Source organism: Anabrus simplex, chromosome 1 (assembly GCF_040414725.1).
Source record: "Anabrus simplex isolate iqAnaSimp1 chromosome 1, ASM4041472v1, whole genome shotgun sequence".
NCBI lineage: Eukaryota > Metazoa > Arthropoda > Insecta > Orthoptera > Tettigoniidae > Anabrus > Anabrus simplex.
The window spans coordinates 1,154,143,895-1,154,157,896 of NC_090265.1; the positions used below are offsets into that span (position 1 = coordinate 1,154,143,895).

The 14,002-nt window shown below is 39.6% G+C and overlaps 1 protein-coding gene across 1 annotated transcript in view; it reads right to left on the reverse strand.

The window, feature by feature from the left end:
- Positions 1-14,002, reverse strand: part of SMC2 (structural maintenance of chromosomes 2) — a 349,885-nt gene that overhangs the window by 263,981 nt on the left and 71,902 nt on the right. The window contains exon 5 of the mRNA XM_067137430.2: positions 6,232-6,369. Coding sequence (XP_066993531.2) covers positions 6,232-6,369 — 138 coding nt within the window. The remainder of the gene's footprint in view (positions 1-6,231; positions 6,370-14,002) is intronic.

Sequence of the window (14,002 nt, forward strand, 5' to 3'; positions counted from 1 at the left end):
GAACTAGCATTGTGTACTGTGGTCTGTAAGTTGTTGCTACACCATTGGATTTCCAAATGGATATTCACCCACTGCCTCCTCTATGCAGGTCCTACAAAGCCTTATATGGTGGTCATGGCTTGTCTTGGTCTCCAAGTTTGATTCCAAACACATAGTAGGCTTTTCTCACAAAGTCTGGTGTTTATCAACACAGAACAGAATGCCACAACATGGTATGTAGATGTCAATAAAAAGATTAACACAGTATGTTGCTCACTTATAGGATACTTATGAAGAAAAACATCTCTTTTCACCAGCTAGAGAAGTACGATTCGGACTGTGGTACACAAAGCACTGCAACAAAATGATGCACCTCAGCAAAATCTGCCATTGTTACAGGCTCTAGTCTGTGCTCATTGCATTTTTCAATTTTTCTATGGTGCAGAGGCTACTTCTATATACTCCATCTTTCAAATTACTACATAATTAGAAGGTGTTAAAAAGGGGAGAACAAGCCAGCCGTAATTAATTATTCTGTCCCCAAAACCACCACTCACTGCATTCACTGAATTACAAGCAGTATGTACTGTAGCCCCATCTTGTTGGAAACATCAGAGTGACCTTTTCTGTTCCGTCGGTTGAAGAAAACCTCATTGAGTATTATTTTTATGTATCGATCAGTATTAATGGTATCGTTAAAAAAAATTGGCCCTACAATCCTTTTAGCACAAACAGCACAGTAAACTCCTATTTTTCTTGGACTTAAACTTTGCTCTCTGTGACTTGTCAAGTTTAAATCTCAATTTTCTTGTAGCGCACCATGCAGAAGAATATGAAACCTCAGTTTGCTGAACCAGATTTCTTGAAGATTTTCGAGAGAATCACTCGAGTAGTAACAAATATACTGAATTTTTGCATTGGATGAAATAGATGCTGGTTTAATTTTTCTTTTGTTTAGCACTAAACCCATTTATTCACAGTTTTCTTAATTTCATAATGCACTGACACTTGCACTCCAGGAATTTTTTTTTTCTTTCTGAATTCTCTTCTTATTCCCCCAGCAGATACATGCTTCAACACTTCACTGAGGATGTGCACTGCATTATCAGCCATCCAGGCAAAATAATGCATAACACACACAAAGAGTAACAGACAATAATTGTATAATAATTATTTAATACAATAACTGAAGCACTTAGCATTTTCTTGAAATAAGAAAATGCTGATCTTGAAAGGTCCCAAAATCAGCGCTAGTGCATGACAAAAACCGTAGAGAGGAAGTATACAGTGACCGAAATGCGCTTGGGCAAATCCGACTACGGCTGAACCGGGTATAAATGAAGTGCGTGACGATAACTGCGAGCAGTTCTCACCATGAGGGAGACCTGCTTGTCACATTTCTTCACTCTCCTCCAATCATGTACTAGACGGGTGATCCAAAAGATTCTGAACTGGTCTTATGCTCTTGACGCTTCATCTGCATTAAATGTGTTAAAAATCTACAACACACGAAAATATGCTGTTCAGCACATAGTTCAGAAACCCTGAAATGTACTACATCGATCAGTAATATACTGTATAAGAAGCCATCGCACTATACACAAACTTATCACAGACTAGCCAAGACCCTTATTTATTATTTATTTAGAGTGTGACGCTACAGCTGACAATCGACTATGTACGCACACAAAATTGACTCTATATACAAACAATAAATATATATATATATACACACACACAAACTTCACATTAAAAAGAATGCCTTTGCTGGCGAGACATAGTGTTTACTGTGTACTATGTCTCCTGGTATAGGCTAGAATAAATTTGATACTTTAATTGACCTGACTCAGTCTCATCCTTGGCTTTGACAATATGAAAGTGCCCGAGGTATGTGTGATGCTAGTAATACCATTCGTTATGCAGCCAGTCCCTGTTATGAATGCTACCTCACTCCTCATGTCCCTAGTATGCCTCTTCAGTGATCCCTAGGCTACGACAGCTGGTGGCGGAGCTGTGGAGGATCAAACCAGCCTTCTGGCTGAATACCCAGGTTAATGTGGGGATCTTTCAGTCTCTTAGAGACGAATGTCCAGCTCTTCCAGCCAAGAGAGTGCCTCAGGGATCACTCGGTAAAATGTCCTTGATGGAAAAAAGCTCGCAGAGGGCAGTCCTTAAGAATGTGCAGGATGGTTTGCACTTTAGCACCACAGTCACAAGCTGGAGAGTCTTTCCAGCCCCACTGATGCAGAGCTGTAGCACTTCTTCCTACTCCGCAGGATATCCTGTTGAGTGTGGTCCAGGTGGAGCGAAGAAGGTTGAACCCAGGCAACTTTGTAGTTGGATCCCTGATGTTGACAATGCCATGAGGGCGTGATTGAGACCATTCTTGTTTCCATATTTCATCAGGCTTGAAGTGTGAATTAAGTAATTCCTTTGCCGTCTTCCAGGGAGGTAACTGTGACTTGAGTCTCATTACGGCATTTTCATCTGTATCCCGATGAAGGCTACTGGGAGGTACCTGTTCTTTGCTATCCTGGTCCACAGTCTAACAAGGGTGCTTTGCTGTCTGATGTGAGAAGGGTGAATGTTGCTCAGTAATGGTAACCATTGAATAGAAGTAGAGCGCAATGTACCAGATATAATTCTCATTGTGTGGTGTAGTTGGACATCAACCAGACTAGTGTGGGAGCTATTGAGCCATACAGAGGAGCAATATTCAGCTGGTGAATATACTATTGCTAGAGCAGTTGTTCATAATGTGCATGCTTCTGCGCCCCATGAAGTACAAACTAGTCTACCCAGCAAGTTGTTATGGCTTTTAAGCTTAGCAGCCATTTCTCAAGATGGCGTCTATAGGTTATAGACCTGTCTAAAGTTACACCCAGATATTTTGGGTTGGTATTACACTGCAGTGTGTGGTTTCCAAACCTGATCGTAGGTTGATAGTTTGCCAGCCTGTTATTCAGATGGAACATAGCTACCTCTGTCTTTAATAGACCAGGTTTCAGTCGCCAATTTTTTATTTTATTTTTATCATCACCCATCTTCTAAAGGTCTTGGGATAGAAAGTCTTCTGCCTCATTGAAGTCTGTTGTTTGTATGGTGAGGTTGACATCATCTGCATAGATGAACTTGTGAGATATGGTTTCTGGGAGATCATGGATGTATAAGTTGAAGAGAATGGGAGACAAAACTGATCCCTGTGGCAAGCCATTATTAAGTTTATGGAATCTGCTACGGACATGTTCTGTATGAATTTGGAAAAATCTGTTACTGAAGCTATTTTTATCAGAGTGAATTTTTTTTTGCTTAACGTCGCACCGACACAGATAGGTCTTATGGCGATGATGGGATAGCAAAGACTTAGGAATGGGAAGGAAGCGACCATGGCCTTAATTACGGTGAAAATGGGAAACCACAGAAAACCATCCTCAGGGCTGCCAACAGTGGGGTTCGAAGGTGAAAATTTTTAGACATGGTATAGTCCTGATAAGTTTCAGGAGAAGGCCTTCTTTCCAAACGGTGTCATAAGAAGCCGTGAAATCAAGGAACACAGATTTTTCATTTTCCTCTCGAATCCTGCTTCAAGGAAGGAAGTCAAAGCGAGAACCTGATCACCAGAGTCTCGACCATGCCAGAAACCAGCTTGCTCACGTGGAATAAGGTGTTCAATTGCAGGAGATATTCTTTTGAGGATCAGTCTTTCTAGAAAGTTATATGTAACACTTAGTAGAGATATGGGTCTATAGCTTTGAGGTGATTTAAGATCCTTGCCTGGCTTCAAGACAGCAATAATTTTAGCTGTTTTGAAGAAAGCAGGCAGGTGGCCCCATTGCAGAACATCACTGAAGAAAGAAGCAAGCCAACGTTTGGTTGTTGGACCACAGTTCTTTATAAGTTCAGGGTATATGCCATCAAGTCCTGCAGCTTTACCATTTCTGAGTGTGTCCAAACCTTTTTGTACCTCTTCTGGAGAAAATGGACTTGTATGCTGGTCATTTGGGTGGGGGTTTTGTTTTCTCTGTCTTAGTTCCGATTTAACTTGCTTGGTGAATTTCTTATCCCTTGAAATCCGCAGTGTTGAGACGAGGTGATTAGCTATGGTTTCCACATTAATTGAGGAGTGACTTCTTGATGGTGTGGAAGTTGGATCGAGCTTGCGAATGAGAGACCATGCTTTTCTGCTGGAATGTGTGAAGTTGAGCTCTCTTACAATTATTTTCCACTTCTCTTCTAGCATCATGTAAGGATTTGAGGAGTTCGATTGCTTCCTCTTGACTACATTCTTCTTCATATTCAGCGGACAAGCGACTGGTTTCCTCATTCCAACCTGAAATAGAATCCTTCCGATAGCCTCGAGGAATGGTTCCTTTTGTGGCAGATTTTATTAGCCCAACAAACCTACCGTAATTTTCTGAAGGTGGAGCTATCCATCAAATAATGGCATCTGTCTGCAGTGCATAAGCATTCCAATCAGCTTTTTGAAAGTTCCAGCGAGGTTTAGGTATAGACCTAATGGCAGGTATCTGCAGGCCAATGTTGTAAATTATGGGTCTATGCTGACTTCGAGGAAAACTTTTCAGTATCTGCCTGTGTACTGGGGATGTTGTCATGTGATTGGAAGAAACTAAACAGAGATCGGTTGAATAGTCTTTATTCCAATGGCCAGAATGGAACGTCCCTACGTCCTTAGCATCGTAGACTAGCTTAACACAATGCGGACCGGTCCCGAGAAAACTCGTGTTTGCTTAGCCGTGCGTTGCGGACCGGTCCCGAGTTATCTCGTGTTAGCAGCAGACTGAACTTTAGTGCTATCTTTTGAGATATACGGGAACTATTTGGAGGTCAAGGATGATAGAACTCTGTTATGTAAGGTTCTACACAATCGATAGTCGCATTTCTTTTCACGTATTCTTCACATCATAGATTTTATTTGCATTTCTTGACAACATGTTTACAAAGTTCGAAGAGCCATGATGCTGAATTTTTAGAGTTCAATGATGAAATATCTTCTAATGGAAATGTTTCAAGTGATGATGAGGATATAGTCTTATCCTGAAGGTGTGGAAATATTCTAAATATTGTAAATAATGTAGTGTTTTCTGACAACTGGGTTATGGACAACCTAGGCTAGAGGATTTTGAAGGTGCTCTTGGTATAAAGGTATGGCCTAATGAATCTGGAAACATAAGACAAGTAGCAGGACTTCTGTTTGGTGAGGAATTTTTTTAGTATGTAGCTGAAAAGACAAACTTATACTATGAGTAGAATTCATATTCTCATAACGTATCCCCTAAAACACTAAAGTGGACTAATGTCACTAGCAGGAAAATTAGAAAAATATTGCTCTGTGTATATTGATAGGGCAGGTGAAGAAATCATATCTGAAAGATTACTGGCCAAATGATTCCCTAATAAAAAACCCATATTTCCGAAAACTATGAGCCGAAATAGATTTCAAGAAATACCCTGCATTTCAACAACTATTTAGGAAGGGCACTGGAAAAATACACAGTAGTCCTTCAAAAGCTAGTGAAGTTCTGACAGTTTATTTGAATGCATGCACTCCAGCTTGGAGGTAGTTAGAACGTGGCCGGAAACAGGACTGTGCATGGGGTGAAGGGCACCCGGTCCGCAATGTGTTAAGGTCTCTCCTGTCCATCCATTCAAGCAGTCCGTCACCATTCTCATCACACTCTCATATCCCCATAAACTCTGGTGACTGTTGAAGTCTCTAATGATTATGTTATCTGCAGATCAATTTTGTAAATTATGGATCTATGTTGACTTCGAGGGAAATATTTCAGTGCCTGCCTGTGTACTGGGGATGTTGTCATGAGATTCTTTAATTCCTTACAGGTTGATAAGAATGAAAGTTCTTCAGATTGTCTAATGAGAAGATGGCTACCACCCTCCATCACCATCAACAGTGTCATATGCCCTCACTCCATATGAACATCGTGGAGAGGTTTGGAATTGAATCCAAGCTTTAGGCACGCAATCTAGTGATTAGAAATTGTATACCATGACTTCACCTACCCTGCTGACCGACATTCTGATAATCAAATGGAAAAGCATGAAGGACTGCAAGACTAAAACAACTAAGATGAACCAAAGAAATTGTAAGCTCATCTACAGCTCCACCTAACTTGTGAAATTGGTAACTGATGGGCTAACTTTACAAAGTTATAAACACTTACTTTTTAATCTAATTTTACATGCTGTATTGTGCAGTTAGATTTTGACACTTACCAAAGCAGTCACATATTTCCAAGCTATGTAGGTTTTAGTCATTCTCTCCAAGTCCCTACAAACTTTCTGGTATTCCATATAATGAACTTGTTCATCTTTAAGTTTCTGGATTTTTGGTGCTATTTCCTCATTGATCACCTGGAAAAAAAAAAAAAAAATCAAATTCTGCCTTTATTATTGAGCTCCAAAAGTAGAAATTGATAGAATCACATCATAGCAGTCTACTACAAACACACAGAAATGTGTTCCAAGAAATTCACACATAGGCTTATAAGTGGCAGGTAAAAGAAATTATCTTTACAATCCTTATACATCTACAAAAGTATGCAAATACCTTCCTGTAATAGTAATCAAATCTGAACCAAACCCCATGGCGCAACAGCCCTGATGGGACTTGGCCTACCAGATGACTGCTGCTTAGCCCGAAGCCCTGCAGATTACAAGATGACGTGCAATCAGCACAATGAATCCTCCCAGCCATTATTTCTGGCTTTCTAGACTAGGTACTCTATATCACCATCAGACAGCTTCTCAACTGTGATCATACAGAATGATTGGACCTCGAACCAGCCCTCAGATCCCGGTAAAAATCCCTGGCCTGGCTAAGGATCAAACTTGAGACCTCTGCGTGAGAGCAGGGCCAGCTTATATTGTGATTTTAAAAAAGTAAGGCCATTTTATCCCTTGTTGCCCATGTGGATTGTTGATAACGTGATAGTGAAGTGTGTACCGGGCGGTACACCTCCACTCCGCTAATTTAAAATGTGCGCCTGTTGAAACTCCTCTGCTGGAGGAAGTCTGAACTTTATTGACAGTATTAATTTTTTACCTTCTCAGAAGATGTCACCACGTGGAAAATTTTGAGTTTTTGAACTGTGTCATTTTTGATGTGTTTTTGTTTCGCTTGAAGTAAGAAGTGTGAACTTTCTCTTCTAGAGGACACTACTGAAGATCTACAATAGTGCAACCTAGTGCGGAGTCAAAGAACTATTTTTTGGAGAAAATTTAATTTCAAGAGTTTGTTCTTTGTTAAATTTCTTTCTATCATTGTTTAAGTTGGCAATATTTACCCCTTTCTTCCCCTTGTTATGAATGTATCCAATCCCGAATTTCTTCAATTAATTTCTATCCAATCAGATGTATCTTCCCCCAACTTGAATCTGTTGCGGGGTCCTATCCAATAAAGAGTTTGTGGGAGGGTGTTTTCTTTCCCCTAACGCCTAGAAACTTCCGCGAGAGTATTTAAACTGCTGATTTTTGGGTCTCTCGGCCACTTCTGTTCCATCTTTCAGTGTGTTAAGTACATAGCAGGGGGCGGGAAGCGCCTCTTTCTTCTCCAGCCGTTCAACACAAGGTAATGGCCGATTAATAACTTCTTTCTTTGCTAGCTCAGCAGTTTAACTTTCGGGGCGGGTTCTAAGCGTTCAGCCATGTAACCTTTTCCTAAAATGTAACTACTCTTTTCATATATTCTCTTTTAAAACGACATATTGGGATAGAGAGTGCTAACCCTCTCGAGCTCCCACTCATATTGTTGTGAGGTGAACTTAGTTTTCTCAACCTATTCTCCGTTAACGTAAAACAAATTGTTCTCTTCTTAAGTCACCTCTTTAGTATGGGATTAGCCCTTGTGTTAACGGCCTAGTGCCAAGTAGGTCTTAAGCAAAGTGTATTAGGAGTGCAAGTTCGCCTCCTCTCAAATTGTTTTAGAGGTCATTTAATTAACCTGCTTTTCATTTAATAGACCTCAGTAGATTGGGTATTTTACCCCTGTGTTTATGTCCGTTGAGGACAGCTTGAAGGTGGAGTTTGGTGTGGCCTGGGAGAGGCTTAAATTAAAGAGCGAGTGGCTCTTTTGGAAACGGAGTGTTGTATGCCTCGAGGAGGCTTTACTGTGTAATTTGGAGCAAGTGCTCCAGGGTTTGATTGGGGTCTTCTGCCCCTTTGTTAAAATTTGTATATCGGAAAGTTGGGCTAGTTGCTCAAGAATTGTGAACTCAGGGCTCGAAGCCCAAATTCTGTAATCCCTGTAATTGTACATTTCAAATTGTGTTTCGGCTACTAAGTACCTGTTCTTGGTTATTACTTAATATTGAAAAGAAAATATAACCTTGTTAAATTTTACATTAACTTTGATTCCGTAGTTTGAGACCCATTCACGCCCGCACCTTCTTACACCTCTACCTACCACCAAAATACGGTAACAAAGTGTAAGTGTAAAGAAAACCATGGAAATATAGGCTGCATTTATTCACAACCAGGACAGTTGAGTGAAGAAGACAAAGGTGCATGAAAACAGCAAAAGAATCATTTGGGAGTTTTCCATTGTTATTTTTTTTTTTTTACAACCTGCTTTACGTTGCACCGACACAGGTAGGTCTTCTGGTGATGATGGGATAGGAAAGGGCTGGGAGTGAGAAGGAAGCGACCATGGCCTTAATTAAGGTACATTTGCCTGGTGTGAAAATGGGAAACCATAGAAAACCATCTTCAGGACTGCCAACAGTAGGATTAGAAATCATGTTCTCCTGAATAAAGCTCACAGCTGCGCGCCCCATTGTTATTAAATGTCCAGCCAGTATCATATTTGTGCATTAAAAACACGGAGAACTGGGAATATGGGGTCAATTAGCAGGTATAAAACACCGTTTCTCCAGTGAATTTGAGTACTGCCTCAAGCAGAATAAAGAGTAACCCCACCAAACAGTGGACAACTAGAGATTTGGAATAATAAATCACTCCGGTAGGTGTAGTTCCAAAAATATATTATTGTTTAAGAGAAGTACAGTCCAGAGCTGACATTTTTGCTACCTCACGATGAAACGAGGAAACAAGCTGTCCCTTTCACAGCCACATCCTCCTTGCCATAGAAATCACCCTACTACTTGAAAATATAGGATGCCAAAGACCTTGTGGCCACAACTACTGCACCGTTTGCTTGACTATCTTAAGAGTAGATGTGTCCGTGTCTGTACCCTTAGTGAGCTCTATTTTATTATCAACTTTGATTTGTTTTGTGTATCTTTGTGTGCTTTGCACTTACTTTCAGTTTCTATATGTTTAATTTATAACTGTTAGGTTCTTCAGTCTGCCAAAACTAACTTTTGAATAGATAGATGTATAAACTACCTGAAAACATATGGTAAAAGAATTATACCTGAAAAAGAAACAACTTAAAGGACAATAACATGTCTTGTTCCTGAAAGAACATCATCAGATTCCATCAAATCACACCCAAAGATATTGAGAAATGTACTATATAAACATTTGTGTTTATTTCTGTTCAAATGCTTTAAAAACATGAAATTTGGAACTTATTTTAATAAAGTTCACACTTCTCTCCAACCTAGCATAGAACGCCCATCCTTTTATTATTCAAAATTAGTTTCAGCAGACTGATGAACCTAGCAATTATAAATTAACCAAGTCAAAACAGCAAAGAGATGACTTCAGATATCACTAATCTATGTCTACCCATCATAAAGAGGGTTGAACAATTCATGGTTGAAGGAAGAGAATTAAAAAGGAACATTATTAACTCCTCAATGACTGGGAACATTTGGATGCCACTTCACCCAGCCGACAGAGGTGATTGTGATGTGAGCTCTAAGAAAATGCAACGATTTTTTTAAAAATTCACTGTTACAACAGTTTAACTCAGATTATTTTCAAATGTTTACAGCAGACTTAATGTACTTTACATTCACTGACTTTATATTTACCTTATCATGTACTAATGGAGAAGAGACCTTTCACATTTTATATACGGAATGAAAGAGACGTTCTTGTATTTGCATGGGTTGATTTACAATGCAATGAAAACTAAGGTAATCATACTGTTGGGAACTTGCAACGGAAGAACCAGGAGCAATAGTTCAAAGATTCATTTAGCACAAATACTTGGTTAATGGGACAATTATTTCATGAGAAAGACAGTGTATACTTTGACGTGTTTTGTCTTCCTTATGTATCCGCTCTTGCTTTGCTCAGTTCTATCTGGTGTAGTGCTGTTATCTTCTTAAAACTTAATTACTTCTCTTCCATTCACACTGCACTGTGCCATCCTTCAGCAATATGCAATATTGTATTTCAAAGTGACAGCGAATCAAGAAATTACGAGTCATAAGAGGTTTCAAGGCGTTGAAAGAATAGAGGACTCCCGATGATTCATATCAGCGAAAGAAAAAAAAAGTGATTTATATGTTTGTGTGAAGTGTTTTGTTGTATGGTTGTAAAACATGGGTGTTAGCAAAACAGGATGTAAAGCGCCTGGAAGCAATGGAAATGTGGATATGGAGGAGGATGCTGAAAATTAGTTGGACAGAGAAAAGTCAAACAATAGGGTCCTTAAGGAAATAGACGAAACAAGGGAATTGATCAACACTATAGAAAAGATGAAAACCAAATTCCTTTGCCACACACTTCAAAATAACACATTCCTCATGACTTTGCTGGAAGGAAACGTTCTGGGTAAGAAGGGAAGAGGAAGGCCGAGAAAGAAGTATATGGATTCCGTGATGGACAGGCTGAATTTGAAAAAATATGTTGCAGAGGAGAGACAAATGTGGTTGCAGCAACAAGGCCTTGCCTTTAGGATATGAATGAATGAATGAATGAATGATACTATCAATCTACATAAGGAAATATCCTGTAATGATTATTTCAAACTCTATAAAAAGGAAAAAGAAACACCAATTTGGGCTGATTCATACACATAAGGCAGAGATCTTCACCTTCAAAGATATACTATTTTCATCTCGACAACTTTAAAACATTACCAGCTAGAGTAGAACGCAGCCCGGAAGGCGGTTTCATTGCGCAGAGAGAGACATAAGTATGAGGTGCGGTGATGCCAATGTGGCTACTCATAACAGCATGTATGTGTAAACATTTTTTCATCCAGTTATATCTTTAATTCCAAACCGATGACCTATATTTTTTGTGGGCTTAAACGTTTTAAAGTCCACATTAATTTTTAACATCAAACCCCGCGAAGGTGTTGAGGAAAATTTTCGAGATATTAAGGAAGGTAAATGGACGGTCCAGTTTCAATGCCGTAGGATATTCGCTGTTTTTATACATATCAAATATTGTTGTACGCAGAACATTTTTATTAAAATTATCGAGGACCGTCACTGGCTTCTTCCTCTAAGGGTTCTTCTCTGGCGACCTGAACACCGCATTATTTTCATTTCCGAAGCTTGTTTAATCCTCTGTACTGTTTGCAGGCCAATACCACACGCGAGTGCTGTCTTCTTTTGAAGCGTGGCAACATGGCGTTCCTCACCTTCTCCGCCTATGAACGCCTGCTGTTGCATGCTTACCAAATACAAATACACTTTAAATACCATGTCCCTCACCTGTCGACGGAATACTTGTCTTTTTGCTCTTCCTGGATCTATCGTGCACACGCAAATAGTTCCCTAAATTCGTTGATTATGATATTTACAAATAAAACTCGAAACATTCACTCGTGACCCGCACAAACAGGCACCTCTTACTGAAATGATTCTATTGGCTCAGCGGAAAACACGTCATACTACAAAGCGCACAAATGTTACTGCGCAACCCTCTTCAAACCGCCTTCCGGGCTGCGTTCTACTCTAGAACAGAATAAAGTTAGGGCAACAGAGGTCTAGACCATGCATGGAGGTCGGCAGTATGTGAAGAAAAGTAGGTCTATACATTATATGGAGGTCGGCTTTAAAGTTGTTAACGAGTGTAATCAGAAAGCTAGACACTGTAAACTTACATACCTATTGCAACAAGGGAACTTGAGTGCTGCAGATTATGCTGGTGTCTCCATTTGAACTGTAATAGCTATTTGAAAGAAGGATATTTCTGCCAGTGAAACTTTACTATGTTCTCCAGGGAAGAAAGCAACCATAATATCAAGAGTTTAAGTTCCTTGCAAAGAGTCTGACAAACGAGTAATACAAAATAATATTCGAGACTTCTACATAGTGCAGAAAAAAGTCACTACGGCACCTAAACTCCAACTGCTGTTCAAGAAAACATACATTTTCCAGGTGAGTCCATACTTTTGAGAAAATTGTTGCATGCAATGGGGTTCAAGTGGAAGAGATGTATTAGCAAAAAGAAAATATTAATTGATGCTTGTTTAAAGGTGCCTAACACCTAAGGTCATCGGCCCAGAAAATATTAACTGAGCAGTCAAATATCAATTAACTGGTGTGCCAAGTATATGTGAAGCATCAGAATGTTTTGTGATGAAAACAGGAATATCTTTTACATAGATGAGACTTGGATGAATAATGAAACTCACGTTTCACAAATGTGAGAGAGAATATTTCTGCATAGCAACCAACAGAGGCTCGTCAAACAGACCTATATGATTATGTTTACCATGCTGGTTTGAGAAATTGCTTTACTGATGATGTGCAGTTGATCTTGAGCTTCAAAGCAGATCCGCATCCAGAAGATAATGGGTTCGAATCCCACTGTCGGCAGCCCTGAAGATGATTTCCGTGTTTTCCCAATATCACACCAAGCAAATGCTGGGGCTGCACCTTAATTAAGTCCACGACCGCTTCCTTCCAACTCCTAGGCCTTTTCTATCCCATAGTCGCCATAAGACCTTGTAACGTTCCAGACGTCACAGTGTAACTGTGGTAATTTTATTATGTTTAATTAATGCAAGTATGATATATTTTTACGTCATGATATTTATCTTCGTATGTAATTTTATTATAATTCATGTTTGATCATTTGCTCACTACCATTTCATTACTTTGTAACTACGACTTGTAAACGAGGGCTGAATATCCTAATATTAATTTAGATTCTTGCGACATTTGTTTAAATTTAACTTGCAGTAGATTTTCCTCTATCTTGCCACATCATCGAGGAAGAAGAATCAACAAGTTTAGAACTCGATTCTTGGAAAAGCTGGCATATGTCCAGGCGATGTAACCGCAGCTACTGTATTTCGGAGCTGAGTAATTCAAACTGGTCTCCGCCTATATTTTCAAAGGAGCGTCATGTTGCCATGGATACTGAGTGAAAGGGCTAATAGAAGAACAGTTGATCATGGTTGGGACCCATCAACTTTAATATCTGGAGAAGGGAGAGACGTGTCACCTGATTGGACCACGTGTTTTGACCATTAATTAGGGCCAGTAAAGCTTACATAAGGGCGTGTTGGAACTCTTGGCATCATTCTTCTATCTTGTATTTCGCTTTAGGTCTGATAACTTGTTTTATGGTTGATGTACCATAATGGACTAAGTTTAAGAGTTTATCACTTCTTCAGTCTTAACTTCGTCACCACGACGTGGTACTTAGGGATTTCTGAATGATGGGTGTATAGCCACTCTCATCAGGAAGTACGTACAGCTGGACTACTAGACCGGTTTGTACCAGTCTAAAACAATAGGTAGCATTAAACTAGCTAGAAATGAAACTACGGTACATATTTTCAGTCAAGTTGGAAGGAATGTTAATTCAGTATCCTCTCCGCATAACCCAAGGGGGTTTTTCTAACTATGATTTAGGGCTCATCTCCAATATATGGGATAGAGCATAATAGGGAGTGTTAGTATCGAAGCCATCTTCCAGTTAGTGGTCGGTGCACTTGGCAAGGCAGGAATGGTACTTGGCAGCTGATGGAAAGACCTCAAAGACGACCAGCAGTTTTCCAGCTACAAGGAAGGAGGCGTTCTCAGGACAAGCAGAACAAGACTACATGGTGAGCAAGCGAGTTAAAAATATTGCAAGTTTTCGCGAAGTAGAGTCATTCAATTTTTTTGTT